General features: G+C 36.4%; 2 protein-coding genes across 2 annotated transcripts in view; both read right to left on the reverse strand.

The window, feature by feature from the left end:
- The window catches only part of UMAD1 (UBAP1-MVB12-associated (UMA) domain containing 1), a 243,866-nt gene that overhangs the window by 74,036 nt on the left and 148,616 nt on the right, over window positions 1-21,214 (reverse strand). Inside the window, exon 3 of the mRNA XM_061198546.1 lies at window positions 7,299-7,372. Within this exon, the coding sequence (XP_061054529.1) occupies window positions 7,299-7,372 (74 nt within the window). The remainder of the gene's footprint in view (window positions 1-7,298; window positions 7,373-21,214) is intronic.
- Window positions 10,542-21,214, reverse strand: part of LOC133097022 (protein transport protein Sec61 subunit alpha-like) — a 58,514-nt gene continuing 47,841 nt past the window's right edge. The window contains 3 exon segments of the mRNA XM_061199021.1: window positions 10,542-10,669; window positions 13,088-13,229; window positions 14,257-14,357. Of these exon segments, the coding sequence (XP_061055004.1) occupies window positions 10,542-10,669; window positions 13,088-13,229; window positions 14,257-14,357 (371 nt within the window).

Here is a 21,214-nt window from a genome sequence, read left to right on the forward strand (position 1 = left end):
GAAAGTCGCTTCTACACAGCTGACAGGCCAGGGCCTTGTCACTGGCCACTAGTCCCTGGTGGTCTGGTGGCTAGGATTCAGCGCTCTCCCTGCCGCTGCCCAACCTCAATCTCTGGCTCGAAACTGAAATCCTGCTTCAAGCTGCCATAGGCTGAGGCCACCCGAGATCACCCATACTTTAAATTTATAAACTTATATACCATAATTATACTAAAAAATTCTTAAAACCGAAATCCTGACACCCAGTGGATGAATGTTTGCTATTCTTGAAACTATTCTTGAGAATCACTTGAGTCTCTTTTTTCCTATACCACCCAACCTCAATTCTTTTCTACACACAAGTAGGTCTTTAATAGGATAATCTTATACCCCCTTTTAAGGAGTGGTAACCAAAGTCTACATCATATGGAATTTACAAAGTTCAAGGATATTCTCATTCATTTTAATGACTATATAAAAGAAAAGAACAAGGAAATTCATCCCTACCGAGTCTGAAGGCTCCTATAGCTTTGTTAAAAGACATAAAGGAAGTACAAAAACACATTAAAAGAAAAGTGAACATTTCATTCATATGTATTCATTCTATATCTTTTTCAAAAAATCAATTTTTGTTCCCTAAATTACTCAACTATGAATTTCACATGTAACTCAACAATTTACAAATATGCAAATAAGAAATTACAAATACTGTGTACTAGATTGAGATGTGTGCTTCAAATGACATGAATAAACAAAGTCCCCCATATCTTTACTGTACTTTCCAGGGACTCTAATATTATGCACTTAACAATCTTAGCAAACACTTTGTTGTTGTTGCTACTACCTTACTGTTTTTGCAACTGCTATTAAATTTCCTAGTACAAATTGGCTCTAAGATTATTTTAGATCTTCATTAAGAAATTTATATTAAATACGCAATAAGCTACTTTGGTTAACAGAAGTTGGGAGATTATTAGTGTCACAGTTTATTATAAGTAATTTTTGTGTCTTCTGTCAGTATAACCACAGTATCTCAATACCACCAGCTGATAATAATCTTTATAAATCCTACTTTGCAGCTATACCATCTGTTAGTTATTATTTTATACGTCTCCATATGCATATGTGAATTAGTTGTCACTCAAAACAAATATACAAATGGAATTGTGGTTTTGTGGGGAGTTTTTTATTGGCTTGTTTTTGTATTTTGTTATCTTTAGGCTAGTGAACTAAATAAATAAACATATTCCTCTATCTTTGAGACCAAAAATAAATGCAAATTTCAGTTATACAAATACAAACTTCCAGTTATAAGTCATGAGAATGTAATGTACAGCATGGGGAATACAGTCAATAACACTGTATTAACTTTGTATAGTGACAGATGGTTAACTAGACTTATTGTGGTGATCATTTTGCAATGCATACAAATGTTGAATCACTATGTTGTACACATGAAACTAATATAATATTGTATGTCAAATATATTTCAATAAAATAAAGAGGCTAACAAAAATGCAAATTTAAAAATACTTTTTTAGTACAAATAAAAGAAATTTAAGTTCAACAAACAATCTAAAAGTATCTGCTAAAACTGGTTAAAATTAATAGTCACCAAAATTGGATATAATTATATCAAAAAACTGATATTTCCATATTCATAGCTCTCAAAGTACACCTACAAACCAAAAAGCAATAGGTCCACTAGTAAATTAGTAGCTAATATGGTTCTAGTTTTCACAATATAAAATTAGACTGAAGATTAGAAAAGAATGACTACTTACTTACTTACTTGTAATGTTAATTCCCTGAAGAGATGAATCATAATGACAAAAATTCAAAACCAGGCCCCCTATTAATCTGTGGGTTTATCCCCCTGAGCTGTAAATAACCAGGCTCCTACAGTAGCAGAAAGCAATAAGTAGTTGTAATGTCATTACAACTCACTACCAAAATTTACCCAGAAAGGCAACAAGAAAAAAAGAAGGAACAAAAGGAGGAAGATAAACTTCCAATTGGATAATTAGTTCTAAATTATCACTTTTTCCCCAAGTACTAGAGTCTAATGACTTTAATAAGCCCAAACACAGTTTACAGGAGCTTTATACACTACATACCAAAAACATGGTGAATTCTGTTAAGAGTTACCAATGGCAATTAAAACATAAGACGAAAGCACAACCTGGGAGAAACCACATTTGATGACTAAATAGTTCATTGTTTCCTTAAGTTACCCTATTTTAGGTAATGATACTTTAGGATCATATACAGGGAAAGCTAAGGTACAAACAGTAGTAAATAATTAAAGTCATCATTAATAGAAACCCTGAAATATTTAGAGAGGGGGATTAAAGAAGAGAAAAACGTACTTGAGAAATTATGATTTCCTGGAATGAATGCTATATTATTTTCAGTTTCTTGAAGTAAAAAGTCCCACTAATTACTTATACAAAAAAATATGCTACTTTTCATAGAGTCTTTTGTGTATTAAAATAAGTTATACTCCAACTTTGTAAAATTTAACTTATTTGATGCCCAAACTAGATCTCCTTTTTTTCAAATTATATTTCATCTAGATGTTAGAATTTCCTTGATGTCTGTGAGACAGTTGTACTTGGAGAGGCAACACAGTTTTGAAGTATACTTGGGCTATATAAAGTGTAAGGGAAAACATCACAGACTACTTAACAAAATATATATATATATTTTTAACATGTTTATTGGAGTATAATTGCTTTACAATGGTGTGTTAGTTTCTGTTGTAATAACAAAGTGAATCAGCTATACATATACATATATCCCCATATCTCCTCCCTCTTGCATCTCCCTCCCACCCTCCCTATTCCACCCCTCTAGGTGGTCACAAAGCACCGAGCTGATCTCCCTGTGCTATGAGGCTGCTTCCCACTAGCTATCTATAACAAAATATTTTAACTGCCATTAAAACTACAGTATATATGTATAACTGATTCACTTTGTTATAAAGCAGAAACTAACACACCATTGTAAAGGAATTATACTCCAATAAAGATGTTAAAAACAAACAAACAAAAAAACACTACAGTATAGCACAGGCCAGGTTCCATTCATTTTTTAAAATATTTTATTACCTGTCATTGAGATCCATGTGTGGAAAGTAGTTTCATACCATGATTTGCTTCTGTATGTCTAAAATGTTCTTAATGAGGGATTTCATTTCACAGGAATTTATATTAATCATATAAAATTAATTGTATAAATAGTAAAAAAAATTTTTTTCATGGTCCAAAGCTCACCTAATACATGAAGCCTTGCTTGATTCTCCCTACTGATATTTCTTCCTCCACTAAAGTCTCAGTTATCTTTGTAGTTATGGAATTTAAGAAACTTATTTATTCCATTTTATATTATAATGATGTGTGGAGTTTTCTAATTTTCATGAATAGATTGAGAATGTCAGCTTCTATAAGTTAGAATCACGGAGTCTTACATATCTTCATATCCTCTCCGCCCCATGTCCAACAATTCCTCGAAAATAGTAGGCAATCTACATGTTTATCTGAATTCACCAAAAAAACTTTTTGGGGATACTAAAATCTACCTTCTCCAAAGGGTCTTTAGAAAAACAACTTATGTTTTGGTAATTAAGGGTGTTATTTTGAAGCTCTATGGAACCCACACTAACTGACCAAATATGTTTTCGTTATAAATAATATTTCAACATTTGTTGTATAGCCATTAAACATGAAAATAATGAGACTTTCCTATTAGGTACAATAGGTACAACGTTTTAATCAGATGTATGTCTTTCAAAATATCAACTGAAATCATTATACTTTGCCTTGCTAATGTATTGAGTGTCAAAAATAATCTAAGTTAACAGATTTTTTTTTTATGGGTAACTCCTAAGAAATAAAAGAAAAACATTTTTTTTACAGTGAGAAAAAAATAACTGTGTGTTGATAATGTAAGATGGAAAACAGAACTAAATGAAGAGATTTACTCGTAAGACAGCATTTGCAGAAGACCACTTATTATTCATGTATCCGTCTAGAAATCATTGACTGGGCACCTATGTCACACCATGTGTGTCTGTGCGGAGGCTGTAAAGGTAAAGAAGGTGGAGTCTCCACCTTCCAGGAACTCACACTATAGGGAAGTCATAAAAGGCGACACAAGTAGTAAAAGGACACTGGGGTTATCTCTGGCTGGGACAGCAGGGAAATGAGTTCACAACGAAGGTGACACCTGAACAGGGTTTTGGGTTTAAGCTTTATTCTGTAGATTTCAAGGCATTTGGGGGCCTGAACTAAAACCAAAACAAAACAAAACAAAAAACCCCCTGCTGTTCTTTTTCAGAAAGGGATTTGGGAAAGAAGCTGCTTGTCTAATAACAGTCAAGTGGACAGATGAGGATGGAGTATGAGGAACCAGATTTGGAAGATATTTGAATCAAGAAGAACATCAACATCAAGAATCAACAGGACTTGATGATAGATTTGATAAAGGGGGGTGGAGAAGAATGAGTCAAATGACATTTTTAGGCCTTTAATTTGCCAAGACACATGATGACATTCAATGAAATCTAGATTATCAGTTAACAGCTGTTTATTGAGCACCTTCTATGTTCCAGACATTATTCTAGACCCACAGTCTATTTTCACTGTAGTCAGGAGAGTCAGTCAGACAGTAAACAAGTGGATAATCTGAAATAGTGATAACCTTGATGGAGAATATAAAACAGGGTTACGTGAGAGTGACTGGGGGAAGAGACACTTTAGCTGAGGTCCTCACGAAGACTGACACTTGAACTAAGACCTGAATGATAAGGAGGCAGGCAAGTGAGGCTCCAGTAAAGAAGGGGTAGCAAATGAAAAGGCTGAGATATGAAAGAGCTTAACATGATCAAGGGACAGAAAGGCAGCTGGTGGATGGGGATGGGGTTTGGGGTATGAAGAGAAATGAAGTCTGAGCGCACGTGGAGCTCCTTATAGCCCGTTGTAAGGAGCTTAGCAGTGATTCCAGTTACAGTGGGCAGCCAGCATGTTTGAAGCCAAGGAGTGATGTGATCTGATTCAATTTCTGCGGGCCGTGAGGAGAACGGACTTAAGGGGGAAGAATGGAGGCAGAGAGTCTGGGCGAAAGTGGTGGCTTAAATTCCTAGCAGTGCCCATGTTGAGAAGGGGTCAGAGTCTAGATATAGAGGGAGAGGTGATAGGACTTACGGGTGGAACTGCATGTAGACTGTGAGGGAGAGAAAGGAACCAGGGGTACCTCAGGGGGTGTGATTCTAAACCACTATATAAAGGATGGTGTTATTAAACAGTGATGGTGAAAACTTGAGCAGAGAGAAGCTTCAGGGTGGTGGGGTCAGAAATCAATAGTTCTTCTTTGCTCAAGTAAAGGCTGAACTGTTTAGAAACTTGTAAGTGAAATGGCAGGTAGACAGCTGGATACAGTCTACAGCTTTGGGGAGAGGTCTACGTGGAGATATACTTTGGGAGTCATCAGACTCTTCAAAGAATTTAAAACCATGAGACTAGATAAGACTCATCTTGACCCATCAAGGTAGATTATGCGGGGGAAGGGGTAGGAAACATGAAGCAATGTTTGTGGTTTTAGATTTTTAAAGCAAGGAATAATAAATTCCATTTTGGACACTTAAGGTGGGGATAAGTGATTAGTTGGCTTTTCTGTGGTGAATCACACTAGCCTCTAAAAGTATTTTAGTATTACCCTCTTGTACTGTGACTTAACCCTGTCATCTCATTTGGAGTCTCCCTATTTCATTTCTGCTACATCAGTAAGCTCTCTGAGAGCAAACGGTGTCTACCCAATCCCCAGCAACTATTCAGAGGGAAGGCACTTTTATCTGTTATACCATGAGTATAAAAATCCAGTCTTAATGGTTAAGAATTGATTGTATAGTGGAGAGACTAGGAAGTAGCACAATAATGAGCTAGCTTCAAATCTCTGAGGATCGATTCTCAAAAGTTTCTTTCCTTCAAAATTAATCTTGGAATTCTTCCTATCAATACATCGACTTTGAAAAATAATTGAGTTCCGCAGACATTTCCACTGAATCACATACCTAACTAAGCAGTTAAATTCAAGTAATCACGGATGATTTCTAAACCATCTTGGTGGTTCTTTCCTAAAGCTCAAATATATCAACCTTTATTTCCTATCAAAGATGCTACTTATGTTCAGTACACAATAAATATGTGAATAAATAAAAGAGATCAAGATGATTCAACATATAGACAGGAAATTTTTCTTTATCCTTGTATCTTTTTTTTCAGTACTATATATTCAGCCCCTTGCACAGTGCATTGAATACAGTCAGTGCTTAATAAATATTTGTTGCATGCATTAATAAAAAAAAAACAATGCACAGTTTTATGGGAAAGATGGCTCTTTTCTTCTTCCACATCAATTTACTTCCCATGTAACTTCTTTAAATGTTTTTCTCTTGATTATAAAATATTTACTCACTGTGGAAAATATAAATACAAAAAAATCTCTCTTCTTAAGATGAACATTACTCTCTATTTATAACTCATGATTGTATTTATTCATTCATTTAACAAATATTTTTGACTTCCTGTTCTGTGCTAGGCTTTGCGGATATGGTGATGAATCAAATAGGCCAGGTTCCCTTATGTCACTCCAGTTGTATGCAATACCCTCACGTTCTACATGTAGAATACACGTAGAGGTGTGTCACCACATAGAAGGTTTCAAAACCCATGGATATCTCTTCCACTCTAATAGTTAACATTCCCACAAAGTCTTAAAAATGACTATTTCAGTGATTAAATAAGGTTAGTATGTTTCTACACAGAATATGAAAGTATGTGAACTACACTTTCAAGTACCCACAAAGAGCAAATAATTTTCTCAGGTGGAAAAGAACAAAAGCCTTAGTCTTTTTACCGAACAATGTCAAGGAGTGTACTTTGATGGTGGAAATGCTAATGTAAGACAGTTCTGAATAAGTTATTTTCAAACCTTTCTCTATAGGTTCATATATTACCTATTTATTCAAATATAATAGAAAATAATCTCTCAAGTAAAAATAATTCAAATGTTTTAACTTCAGTGCTCTATTCCTCTATTTCCAACAGAGAGTTTCCATTACCAGCACTGGGAAAAGCTTAGCACTTAGGAAGTCACTCCTGCCTGCCACACCCTGATTTTCAGCAGATCACCTGTTCTCCTGATACCTAGGCACCTATTTGCATAGCAAAAGTGGAAGTTACTATTTATCCTCAGAGGTATACATAATCACATTGACTTATTCGGTTTTACACCAAAAGGACTCATTGAGTTTCACTTACCTCCAAAGTCTCATTGCCTTCTATGCCTGAAGTTTTGCCTCTTGCTGCCACTCTTTGCTCATGAGCTGTATCTCCTATGAAGCAAAAGAAAAAAATAAAACTTTAGCATACCACTGAGGCCAAACTGTCTACTATTTATCTGAAATATCGTTTGTATGTTTTACATTGTGGAAGCAATTACTATTTCCTTTGTTACAAAGTAAATAAGTTAATATTTAAGAACAGTAATTTTATAAAGGTCACAGAAATCATCCGTAAATACATAGATATACAATCTAAACCAGAAATGTATCCTGCTTTATATAGGTTTACTCTGGAAAAATCAAGTGAATTTATATTTTGTAAATCAAGTCATATTTCAAATAAACTAGGAAAACTTATAATTTGAAGATAAAGCAAATTATTTTCAAACATTAAAAGTCTTAAAAAAAATTCTTTATAATATGAATAACTGTCCTTCAAATTTGTTTTTTAATAAGGTTTACTCTTTATAAGTGTTTATTTGTGTCTCTGTGGATTTGCCTCAGAGTAGATATATATGTTTGCATGTAGTAATTAACCATATGTCAAACAATTTTTACAGCAGGAAAGAACAATGAACAAATTCATAAATTAGCATTCAGTTAATAGTTTGATTCCTAAAGGTGGTGCCTGGGAGGGTTATATTATTTAAACAAAGTTGGTGACTAGGCTGCCTCTAAGGACATAGGACAGACAGAAATATAGTTAGGTAAGTACAGGCATAATTTAATGTATTAGTGTCCTATTATAATTTATTAACTAATAATCTGTGATTAACACATGGTAGGTAAAGAAACAATCAGCGTACTTCTTAAAAGCATAATGAGAGGTTAATTTAGTAATTTCTAAACTGCTCTTCCCATAAAATTAAGCCAGCTCAGGAATGTCTACAACAGGGAAGATTACAAAATTCATATATAATGACTTGGCTGACACTAAAGGTTAGGAATTTGTTAACATAGGGAAGGTCACAGTCTTCACTGGAGGTAACAAAGTATGAAAGTCTGGGCTGGGCTTAACTTTTCCATAGTGAAACACAAAAGTTTAGTTTACCAATGGCTATAGTCAAGAAAGGGCCCTGTGAAAATTTTAAAGAATTAAATAAAATTCTGTTAAATTCTAAAACCATAAAGCAAGAATTAAGTTGGTAGTTTACTTACTTAAAAGATAAAGGAAATCCCCCAAATGTTTAAAATCCAAGCACATCATGCATATTCCAGCCTACAAACTGTGTTCTCAGCTAAGTACGGCATTATTACTATTGGGCGGAACCCAGCACATAGTAGGCGTTCCATAAATACTAGCTGAGTAAATTAGTGAACTTCTATTTATAGTTTCTGGTCTATAATACTGTGATAATACTAAATGGTATGTAATAAAAGCTTTATTTGAGCATACAGTTAGTGTTTTTCCTCTAAAACACATTTGTGAAACTTAAAAGGCAAATTTATTAAATACCATTATGATGTATTGTTATTAGTGATCTGTACTTGGAGCATAACTTGTTAGATTTTAAAAACAGTTAATGATTTTTTAAAAGAATCATATTGAAACAAAAGCATTAGGAACTTTTAAATTACATCTATAGGATAATAGAGTTAATAGTTGTTAAGTGAAAAATTATGTCAACTTACATTTATGACCCAGGATGTCAAACAACAATTTTGATTGACTTTTTAAAGTTATTGTTTAAACTGACCATTTATTTGCACATCAGGAAGAGTCTTATTTTCAGAAATCCCCCTTGTCTCTTAAAGTTAGGGATAAGCTAACCAACCCCCAGTTCACAGATGGCAAAACCAATGCACAAGTTGTTTAGTTTGCTTGGGTAAAGGCAATGAGACCACTGAGACCACAACAGCATGAGCAGCCAAGGTAATGCAAGTCTCTGTATACTGAGGTCAGGTGTGTTTAATAACTCACATGCCTGAGGTTTATACGGAAGTATGTGGCATCCAATATGAAAGGTCATTTACTCAAGAAAGATTTTTTTTCACCTTTTAAAATGATTATTGGGCCATCCCCTAGCCATACAAACACTATTTGGCTGAAATCATTCAGCACAAAGTCTGTGCTTCCTTTGCCAGTTTCTGATTCCAAGGTGTGTATCTGTATCACACTTTCTCCATTTCTCCCTACTGCTTGAATAACCAGAAAGGTTATCAGCCAGTGTTCTTGACATCACACAACACATCTGCCTGGAAGCAACTGTACAATCACTATTTCCTGGAATGCCATATCTGGCGATGACTCAGGACAATAACTGATTACAAGGAAAAATGCCATCTGCGAGATGATTCTCTATAAACAAAGGCACAAAATGAAAACTACACAAACAACAAACAGAAAAGAACAGGTCACAGTGAAATATAACTTTTGAAGTTTTTTTCCTCCCACTGAAGAATTATTTGATCATGGTAAAAATTCAATTATTTTCTCTAACTTGTTATAACCCACATGAAAGTTAGATACTTCAACAATAAATAAAGATGCATGTGATGAACGTGAAATAAGGTACTTTAGTTTTCAGACATCACTTAATTCTAATTTATGTGCTGTATAGATTCAAAAATTTCATTTGCAAGTCAGCTGTTTAAAAGGAAGAACAAAAACAACAAAATAGATGCAAACTATTACATGTAGAATGGATAAACAACAAGATTCTACTGCATAGCATAGGGAACTATATCCAATCTCCTGGGACAAACCATAATGGAAAAGAATACAAAAAAAGAATGTCTATATGTGTATAACTGAGTCACTTTGCTGTACAGCAGAGATTGGCACATTGTAAATCAACTATACTTTGATAAAAAAATGAAAAGAAACAATAAAAATGTTCACAGTATTTACATTTCATAATGTCTTGTTTATAACAACCACAATTGATTCTCACTACGGCGCAGCAAGACATCCTCCCCATTTCCCTCCTCCCCCAGTTTACGGTGAGCCTGACGGCAGAGGTGCTCAGGGACTCGCCTAAAGTCTCCCAGGAAGAAGTCAGCCATAGTGGGAGCAGAGCCGAGTCTCCTGGCATATCTGGGGGGGGGACTGTGTGGCCTGGTGGAAGGTTCCAATGGATGGTGGCTGAGGTGGGGAGAATCAAGCCCCTAAACTGGGGATCAGTGGGAAGAAGAGCCCAGGGCTCCGAAAGCTGGTCCAACCCCACAGGCCCCCCTAACACTTCTCTCTACTCCATTTTTCTTCCATAGGCCCCATGGGTTATCTGGTCTCTTCCCTTTCCGCTGATAATGCCAAATACTCCTGATCAGAACAAGCCTCTGTCCTTCGTTCTGGTCCTTCAAGGCACACACACGGTCCCCTTGATACTTTCCCATAAGTTTGAAAGGCTGGAAACAGTTTTATAAGAGGCAAAATCCCTCTTATACTACAGCTATGCAGTTTTCTTGGTTTAAAGTGTAGTTTTTATTTAGAGTGAGTAAACGAGAAAGGCCGTATATGCATACTAATGAAGCTCTTTTAGAATTTAAAGGACTGAAGTGAAATTCACCTGTATTTTAGATTACTGGGGCTACATAGTAAACATTTTAGGCTTTGTGGGCCATATTGTCTCTGTTACAACTTCTCCACTCTATCATTGTAGCCAGGAGCAGCCATAGATAATATACAAACCAATGCATGCGGCTGTGTTCCAATAAAATTTTGTTTACAAAAACAAGTTGAGTCAGGCTGTAGTTTCCAGATCCCTGTTTTAGAGAATATATACACTCCACCTTTTCTAGGATAAAAAGCTGAATTATGGTACATAAGGAAATGAGAAAGGGACATCATTAGCATATGATCATGATCCCATTCTACTGGGTGAATCTGGTCGAGGGAGAGGAGAAAAGTGATGAAGAGTGAGCACTAGGTACAAGGGAAAGTGAAAAGAGCAGAAACCCTCAGTGATGGGAGGGGAACCTGAATGCCTGTTTGGATCACCCGGAGGAGATTTGTTTTGGGGAGGGGTGATGGGTGAGTAAGGGAGCACCTTCACTCCTTAGGCCTCCTTCAATGTGGAGGGAACTCTAGTAACATTCACCCCAGCCTCCGTCCACTCTCCAATCCCTGGGTTGGTGATCTGGAAAGACTCAGCTGCACATGGTTCCCCCCTCCCCCTTCTCGTGGGGAGGACCAGAGGGAACTGGGCTCTGTCTGCTCTGACCCTCCACAGGGGCCTCCTCCCACTTGGGGAAGCCTGCCCCAGCCCAGAAGATCCTGTAACAGGATGGAGTTCAATCTAATTCTGGGGTTCAGATTAGGAAACCCATCTGCTCCTTGATGGAAGCCACATTCTTCAACACTAGCTTTATAGGCAATAAAGATGAGAATTTGGTCTCCATCTGTTTTTTGGTTTTTTTTTTTTTTTTTTACTAAATTGGCCAGATCTTATCTGGGTAAGAAGGGTGTTATTATTGGAATGCCCTAGAGTCCAGCAAGACTGGGAATGGGCTGGTATGGACAGAATTGGAGCCTGCCTACATATGAAAAGCTGTGAATACAGAAATCTGTTTTCTTTCTTTTATTGGAGAGGAATTATCTAGAACTTCATATCTGAGAATGCAGTCTACAAAACACTAGTTTCAAGGGGTTTGCATGGAAAAAATATTTCTGTGGTCAAAAGTATGAGAAAAAGCTACAGAATGCATTCCCTTCCAACTGATTTCCAATGCACTGTAACATATTAAAGGCTCTGAGAAACTCTACAGTAAAGAAACTAAAAAAATTTTTTCCCAATGTTTTTGACTGTAAAGCCACTTTATTCATTGGATACCTATTAAACATCTTGCAGAGTGACACACTATGGGAAATGCTGATAGAACATTTCTGAAGTTAAAACTGAATATGAAATATATTATTTTTACCAGACTTTTAAGAAAACCCTCAACATTGCCAAATGTGTTATTTAGCTCTTGAACATTCATTCTATACAATGTTAACTCACACTTATTTTCCTTTAGATGATTCTTTTCACAACTCCCTGTTAATTCATTTAATTGCATTTGGGGCAGACTTGCAGAATGGACTGCATTCTACTACATGATTCTGATTCCAGAATAGCTGATAATCTGCAGAGGAGAAAAGGATAGCCAGACACCTTGAAGACACAGGAGAAAGCCCCAGTGCTCAGAAATATCTCCCCCACAAATTCTACCAATTAGAGATTCATTAGGGTTAATGAGCTCCTCTTTTAAAATGCAAATACCCTCTGGGAGTGTTGGCTTATTAGACATTCACCAAGTGAAGTAGTGGAAAGAACAGTGGAATGGCCCCTCCATTAACTCCTTTTCATTCTTCAGTCACACACTCATTATCCAAGGCGGCCTGGCACTGTGGCAAGAGAATGGCTTTGGAAATGATAGAACAAAACCCAAATCCTTTACCAAATCCATAACCTTGTGCAAGTTACTTAACTTCTCAGAGCCTCAATTTCCTCATCTGAAAAATGGGAATCATGATACATAATAAAGCTATTATACAGATTAAATGAGAAAACATGTTAAACACTAATTGCAGAGAAGAAGGGAGAGAAGCTGGGGCGAGACAAACATTTTGTCAGGTGTTGGTGTCAATTGCTGCTCTGCTGTTGTGAGTAGCGGTCGCCATGATCTTTAGCATAGCAGAGGTGAAAGAAGACGCCCTCTCCCGCTATCTCATTTAGTGCCCGTGGCAGTGTTGTGAGGTAGGCTTTGTTATATCCTTTTAAGAATGGCAGACCTGGTGTTGGAATCCAAGTCTGCTGACAATGCCAAATCATCACATACTACCATGCAGCTTCCCATTACTTATCAAAACTTGAGTGAAGTTATCCAACTCAGTTTCACACGCTTTACATTTAAGTCTCCTCCAGTTCAGTTTCATTTTCCCTTCCACTTTTTCTAATACTGTGCACTTGCTTCCCGTTTTCCACTATAATGAAGAAAGGAGGGATAACGAGAAAGCAAAAGTACTAATTGCTGAAGACATGCCCTGCCCAGGAGCCTGCTGCTGTCAGGCCAGGATTCTGAAGACAACTGTGACCCCACAAGAAAATAAGCCAAGAATAGGAACACTTAAGCCATAGAGGGAGGAGTGCAGTTAGCAAACAAATGGAGGAAAAGGTTCAAGCTGACTAGGAATAGAAAGAAAAACAAATTAAAATGGCACCAAGAACATATTAAATTAGCATACCAAAATTATTATACCCAAATTCGTTAAGGATGCTTACAACTAACACACTGGCATCATTCTGATAATGAAGTGAATACTCAGTAAACATCTGTTGATTCAACTGTATGTGGGAGGGGGACAATGAGAAAGATAATTCTACACACACACTCACTAAGGGCTTATAAAAAGTTGTTAAAACATGAAGAAAAATTAAAATTAAGGGTTCAGTAAAACAGGCAATGTATTTTATAAGACATGAGTGTGGATTTTAATTTTAACACGTATTTATATACAACTTTTAGGCATCATGTTAGATTTCAACATTATGACTGCTATTAAAAATCATACAGCTAAAACTTTGCTTACTGCATTGAAAGCTTAGGGTCACACTGGATACTTAAAGGCACTGACTCACAGAAGTAAGAATACCAGCAAATCCAACTGAAGTCAGACTCACTGATCAGTCCTCCCGGCCTGCTCTTAATTAACTTGTCCTAGGATTCCACAGATTTCTTTAGTTCTGAATCTTGTCACTTTGTAGCTATGACTAAAAATTTTTCTGGAAGATTTTAAGCAATCTAAAAACATCAATTAAGTATTTAACACTATGTTAAACAGTTAAGCCCAGGCATTCTTTTAGGCTGGAAGACTAGAAACTCAAAAGGCCAAATTAACTTTGTACTTGTACATTTGTACAATATTGTATCACGCTGTACAAATATGCATTCAAAGGTTTTTTGTTAATAGCTTTCTTAAATCAGAGTAAATCTACATACTGCAAGAGTACGTTGGGCTGATCACTCCTGACCCTGAATCCCAAAATGATGCTGAAAGAAAGCTCTACACAAAGGGCGGCTCTGAGCAGTCCTCGGACAGGTTCTATAGGCCCTGTTGCAAACAAACAGGACTGACACAAAAAGGATTTTCAGTGTGTATGGTTTGAAACATAAATCTGTAAATAGAAAAAAAAAAAAAAAAGGCTCACTCTACCAGTTTATCTGGTATCCTGAAACAAAGACTCAAATGTTCTGCCTGTTGTAGGTGAAGATGATGGCATTGATCCATCACCAATAATGCAACCTAGGCTGGAGATCACTGGCATCAAGTCACTCACACTCAAGAGTGTCCCGTCTCCTTTGCAACCAACAGAATAAACCTGTAGAATTACTTGTTGGTGTCAGGAGTTCTGCTCAGTCAGTTTTCCACATAGAAAAATAAGTGACCCCATGAGAGCAAATGTGTGTTTCAACCTATAGCATCAGTTGGTCTAATCAGAGATATTAGGTAGGTAAGCTGTCAATCTCTTGAAATTGAGTTCTTACATTGATCAAAGAGTTGTAGTGTAACAGAAAACTGCAAAGAAAATTTCTAGCAGAAACAATAAAAGCAGTACATGAAACATTACAATCAGCTTCACGTTGTTTCATTCATTCAACAAATATTTGTTAAATACCTATTTATGTGCCATATTATCATGCTGGGCACCATGTGAACTACAGCAATACCATTCCTGCCCTCACAGCATTTACATTCTAGAGGGGATTTCAGCCAAGAAAATGGAAATCACAAAAACTGGTTGTAAAAATTAGCCAAAAACTGAAAATTATGGGAGTACCAAATCAACTAAGGAATAGAAATCTGAAAGAAGCACACTGTGGAAAAAGTGGCCAGCTGTAACAAAAACAAGCTTCATATTAGGGCTTTTCTTCCCTCCAGGTCCTTTCATTAAAAATAAAGTATGTATCAGTCAGTATCATTACTTTTAATGGAAGTCAAATATATAAATATGCTCTTGTATCACACAAAAGTTTGAAGAGAATATTTCTAAAAATACCAGTATTGAAGAAAAGTTGATATTACAAAAATGAATCACTTGCAAATCACAACTAGAAGCAAAGCCACACGTGGTGGATGTGATGAGGTGGCATGATGTGATTACTAGATGAAGACAACGAGTTTGCTTTCAAAATGCAAAAGAGGCTGGTTGGCTTTACTGAAGATGTCACACTTCTCATTTAGTTATACAATATAAGTGTGTGACATCACTGTCCTGAGGGTCACAATATGTCATATTTAAAATGCTTATATAAGACAAGAGATTTGGCCCCTTTCAGAACTCAGGTAAAACTAAACACCACAAGGTCTGAGGGAGAAAGTCCTAATCTGTTCGCTGGTCTACTAACTAGAAGCAGGTAAAGAGCAACAGTGAATCACCAATTAGCCTCCTGAGGAGGAAGGACCCTGACTGGGCCTGGGTCAAAGTTGAGGATTGCGAACTCAGGCCTGACCATCCTTTGTTATATTTATGGAACTTTTAGTTGGGCTATAATATACAGACAGAATGGAAAAGAAAGTGGATCATGGGCTAGCCTGGGATGAATGTGCCTTAAGGGAAAGCAGGGGCTGAAAGTAGCAGAGAGCAGGACCTTCATATGCATCAGCAAGTAAATTATGAGACATCTCCTTGCCAGTGGGGCACTGCACCTCACATTTCAGTATGTGTAAAAATCACCTGAGGTGCAAATTCCTGATTCTCACAGGAGATTCAGACTTGCAAAGTTTAGTGAAGGGCCTAAAAATCTAAATTTTTAGTAAGCATTCCAGGAGATTCTAATGTAGTTGATTCACAAACAATACTTTGAGAAACACTGAGATAAACTGACTGAGATAAGCTTACATGGCTGACAGATTATCATCTGCCTAATTTTGGGAATGACTGTCCCCTCCCTCCTTTTCTCCTTCCCTCTCACATTGTTTAAATATTTAGAGAGTACGTACATATCCCTGTGCTAAAGTTGGGGCCCAATAAATTCCCAAAAGAACTGAAAGCAGGGTCTTGAAGAAATATTTGCACACCATGTTCACAGCGGCATCTTTCATAAGTGTCAAAATGCGGAAGCAACCCAAGTGTCCATCAACAGGTGAGTGGATAAACAAAATGCGGTATATGAATACATACAATGGAGTATTATTCAGCCTTTCAAGGAAGGAAATTCTGACATAATGCTACAACATGGATAAACCTTGAAGGCACTGTGTCAAGTAAAATGTCAGTCACAAAAAGATACATACTGTATGATTACTTTTACATGAATGCCTAGAATAGTCAAATTCATAGAGATAGAAAGTAGAATGGTGGTTGCCAGGGGCTGGAGGGAAGAGGAAGTGGAGAGCTGTTGTTTAATAGGTAGGTAGAGAGTTTGAGTTTTGCAATATCAGAGTTCTAGAGACTGACTTACAACATTGTGAATGTACTTAACAAAACTGAACTGTACATTTAAAAATGGTTAAGATGGTAAAACTTATGTGTATTTTACCATAATTAAATATAAAAATTTAAAAAATAAGATGTGCTATTCTCTATTTAGAGCAATAAAATCGTAGAAGTTAAAGGTAAGTCTACCGCTGGTCAATACAGTATTTTACAATTTATTTTAGTTTTGTTCTAATTAAGTGTTTACATACAGATGTTATAATTAGTATTTATTCCATATTTATGTTGTTATTTAAATACATATATATATTTAAAGAAAAAAAGAAAAACCAAGTGAAGCAAAATGTGTGTTTTCTTTCTTTCTGCTACAGAATTCGTTATGGCCCAATAAAGGGCCTGGCTACAAGAAACAGTTTGAACACACTTTGGCCACTCTGTACTAGTACAATAATGTTGTTTCTGTCCATGTGTATCTGCAAACTTATTTGTATATACATTACCAGGTAACAAGGTAACAACACAGTGGTAACAACACTGCATATCAACATGCTATACTTTTTAAAAAAAAATCTCAACTGCTGGTCATAAAAATTGAAATTTTTGAATAACTTGAATCAAGAAATCTAAAATATAAAGTACTAGATAAACAGATGAAGCACAATTATAGGTCATGCAAAACTTCAGTGCTAATATGCCTATGTTTTAAACATCTAATGCAAAACACCTAAACTTCCTCTTAGGAAGAGATATTTTTCAAGCCCCTTAAGCCTTGATGTCACTAGGATGGGGCAGGGAGGTGGCTGACAATGAAATCCAGGCTTTGGGTGGACGAGATCAATATCAACAAATAAATTCTAAGGTCCCCACTGCTGGCTTGAATTTTTTTCCCACAGGAATCCCACGAAACCCGAGAAGTTAAGAGAAGGAAAAGAAGAAGAGAGTAAGAGGGTAGGAGGCAGTGGACAAATCAGACTTGGAGAGCCCAACACTGGTAGATCCTAGTCTAACAACGAGGGGACACTGACGTCAGGAGCTCCAAAATAGGTTGACAGCACAAAATCAGAAAGGTATAAGGGCAGAAACCCATTAAGAAGAAAGAAGTGCCCCGGTGAGAATGAGCAGGTGGCATGGCTAAAAAGTATGAGAATTTACTTGATGACAAGGTGAAAAGTGATGATGGCAAGAGCAAGGATCACTCTTTGCCTGCAACATTCCTCAACCTAGACCTCAACCAGCTGATATGTACTCTATCTTCACATCTCACTACCTCACGACCCAGTAGAACCCATGCCCCCTTCACATGCTCCCATTTATTCCCATTCTCCAAAGCACTCCCCACATTCTCAGTCATTTAATTATTTGCACCTACTTGTTTAACAGTTGTTGTTTCCACTAGACTGTCAGCTCCACCAGGACAATGACGTATTTATGTGCCACAATATCCCCAGCACCTAGTACAGTAGCTGGCACCCAGTACGTACATGGTAGGCCCTTATGAAATAGCTACTGTTTGACTGACACATTACAGCAAATGTGGCCTTGTCATGAGGAGGGTGGCACACGGTTTCAGAAATACAAGTTTCTGATGAAACTATGGGATAAATAAAGGAAGCTAAAGAGGATGCACTATGATTGGTAAAAGGAAATAAGTTTATTAATAGCACTTAGAAGTGAGTGAAAGGTAGAGGCTGAACAAAAAGGCTTACGGAGACATCAATAATCACAGCTCTATTGTAAAGTTTGGACAGGATTTCTGCAGAGAAGAGATTTTACCAGGTTCTATGTAGCTACAGTGAGTTTGAGAAAACTGCATGAATTATAAGAGGTGGCTAAGCTTCCAAAGGAATTCTGATAAAGTATTTTTATGTATCTTATTGTATTTAATGCTGTATTTTAAAGGTTACTACTGATATGTATTTGGCAAATTTTAAAATGCCTTCTTTAAAAAACATAGTACTGCATTAGAAATATGTACTAACATATTTGTGATATTTTAAAAATCCCTCTAAAAATAGTTTTCATGTTCAAAAAAATCTGCACTTCTTTCAGTTTGTAAAGAAGAAATCATTAATTTCAAGCCTGGTTAAACAATAAAACCATTTGTCACTTTTAAGTTATGAAAACTGTATTATGTTTATGTACTTAAAACTTAAATTTCTAATTTATTACCACAAAATTCTACAGTATTGCTGAGTTTCATGAATTCGATATTCTTGAAATTAGAATTTGTTTACTAAATCCCTATTATATACTTATATCTTCATGACAGTGATTTCAAATAAATTCAGTAGTCTTCTAGGGGCTGGCTCAGTGAAATTAGAATTCATCCGGACACGTGCCTAATTGCAACATGTAAAAACAAATTCCAATCTTCAATAACATTTTTTTAAGGCTTAAAGAACTATGATAGAATAGACATATGCAATCTATTAAAAGAACTTAATTCGGCTATTATGTCTTGATTTGATTCCAGTTTTTTCCTAATTATAAATTTTTTCCTCATTGATCTGTTTTTATCCTGTACCTAGAAAGAACACAAAATGTACACTTTTAAAATTTGACATTTAACCCCTGCCCACCTCCCTTTTCCCATCTCCTCTCCCCCTCTTGTTGATGGTGGTATCTGGTCTTAGATAGGTTGAAGGCACAGGGTTCCCTCCAAAAACCACTATTGATACCACTGCAAAAACAAGACAGCAACAAGACAATGTAGAGAGGTTGGCTTGCTTCCCTCTCTTCTAACTGCATGTTCAAAAATAAGCTTTTATTGATCTTAAACATCTGTCAGATGACTCATACATTGGTTTATTTTTTATATACATGTATACACACAATATTTCAAATTGAAAGCAACATCTCAATGGATCAAGACTATTAAGTGCTGTTGTCTATAACAGACGAGAAAATCTATAACTGTAAAAATGAAACATGCACATATTATTTAAAATGCACAGTGAAGAAAACCCATTGGTGTTGTGTTTTTCTTGTATGCCAGTAATTAAGCCACTACTGTTGGCACTGTTTGGTTTTCTATTTTAACACTGAAGGAGTGAAAGTATTTCCTATATTTATGAATTTACTATGAAAATCTTGGCAAAAAAAGAAAAAAAATGTCTGTCTAAAATGTGTGGGTGAAAACTGTTAATCAAGTGTGTTTCTACTTTTTTTCCCCCCAAGTTGGACACCATCTGTAAACCCTAGCTTGCTTCAGGGGATTTCACTGTTATATAAAATCAGTAAAATTAAAATGGAGTAGTTGTATATATGCAACATTGTGTACAGAGGGGAGATACGGAATAGTACTAAACATTTTCGTCTTCCTTTACCCTTTATCCCCTACCTAATATCTAGCCTACTTTTTAAAATTTCAAACTTCACTGCTCTCTGAATTGATAATTCCAATTTTCATATTGTTATTGGAAACCATATCTAATAAAGGTTTTAGTTATCCCCATGCACAGTATGGAGGTTCTCGTTTGCTGAGGTTTTGTTTCAAGAAAATGTATTGGCATGTATTTGAGAACAAGTTTTATTGTCTCCTCTGTCATACAGTCCAAACTAATCTACGTTTATGGATTTTTGACTGAAATGAAAGACCTTAAGATTAAACTATATTTAATATTAAAAAAAAAAAAAGAAAAGACACACTATTAACCAAGCAGCTCTGTTATGTAAAGCTGTCTAAGAGTAGTTGCTTCATTCAAATCAACCTGTCTCAATCAAATTTATCCCCTTTCCCCACTAGCCACGTTGACCACCTCCAGACTTAATGAAGCAAACCTCCCTCCTGTGGCTATCATATTCCCCCTCTTCACCCTATAAAAAAGCACATCAACCCTAGTGAGACCAAGGCCCCCGAAACCAGAGCACAGGAGCAACAGACAGAGCATCTCAATCTAAGGAAAAAGCAAAACCTAGCTCTCCCCACCCGGCTTCTTGAGGGGGAAAATACTAAATGCTTACTTCTCTGTATGGTGTCAACTGATCTGTAGACCACGCATCTACCTACCCATCTCTTTGCAAAAGAAGTTGCAAAGAAAAGCATAAAAAGAATATAGTTTTTTGTTAAGCCTGATTTTAAGATTACAGCAAAGAGTGTGCTTAAGAAGTTGTTTCTCAGACTGGAAGACAGTATATAATAGTGGGATAAATAGCTGGGGGAACTTAGATTTACGCCCTGAGTTCTCAAAACCGTAAATGGACCCATCCATATTCAAATATCAGTAGAAGACAAAAACATGATACTGTGGTCTGAATGTTTCCCCTCAAAATTCATATGTTGACATCCAAAGCCCCAAAGATGATGGTATTAGGAGGTGAGGCCTTTGGGAGGTGCTTAAGTCACAAGGGTGGAAACTTCAGGAATGAAAGAGACCCCACGGAGATCCCTAGCTCTTTTCACCATGTGAGGACATGGCGAAAAGGCCTCAGCTCTGAACCAGGGAGAGGACCCTCACCAGAAAGCAACAATGCTGGTGATGTGATCTTGGACTTCCCAGCCTCCAGAACCGTGAGAAATAAATCTCCGTTA

Source organism: Eubalaena glacialis, chromosome 8 (assembly GCF_028564815.1).
Source record: "Eubalaena glacialis isolate mEubGla1 chromosome 8, mEubGla1.1.hap2.+ XY, whole genome shotgun sequence".
NCBI lineage: Eukaryota > Metazoa > Chordata > Mammalia > Artiodactyla > Balaenidae > Eubalaena > Eubalaena glacialis.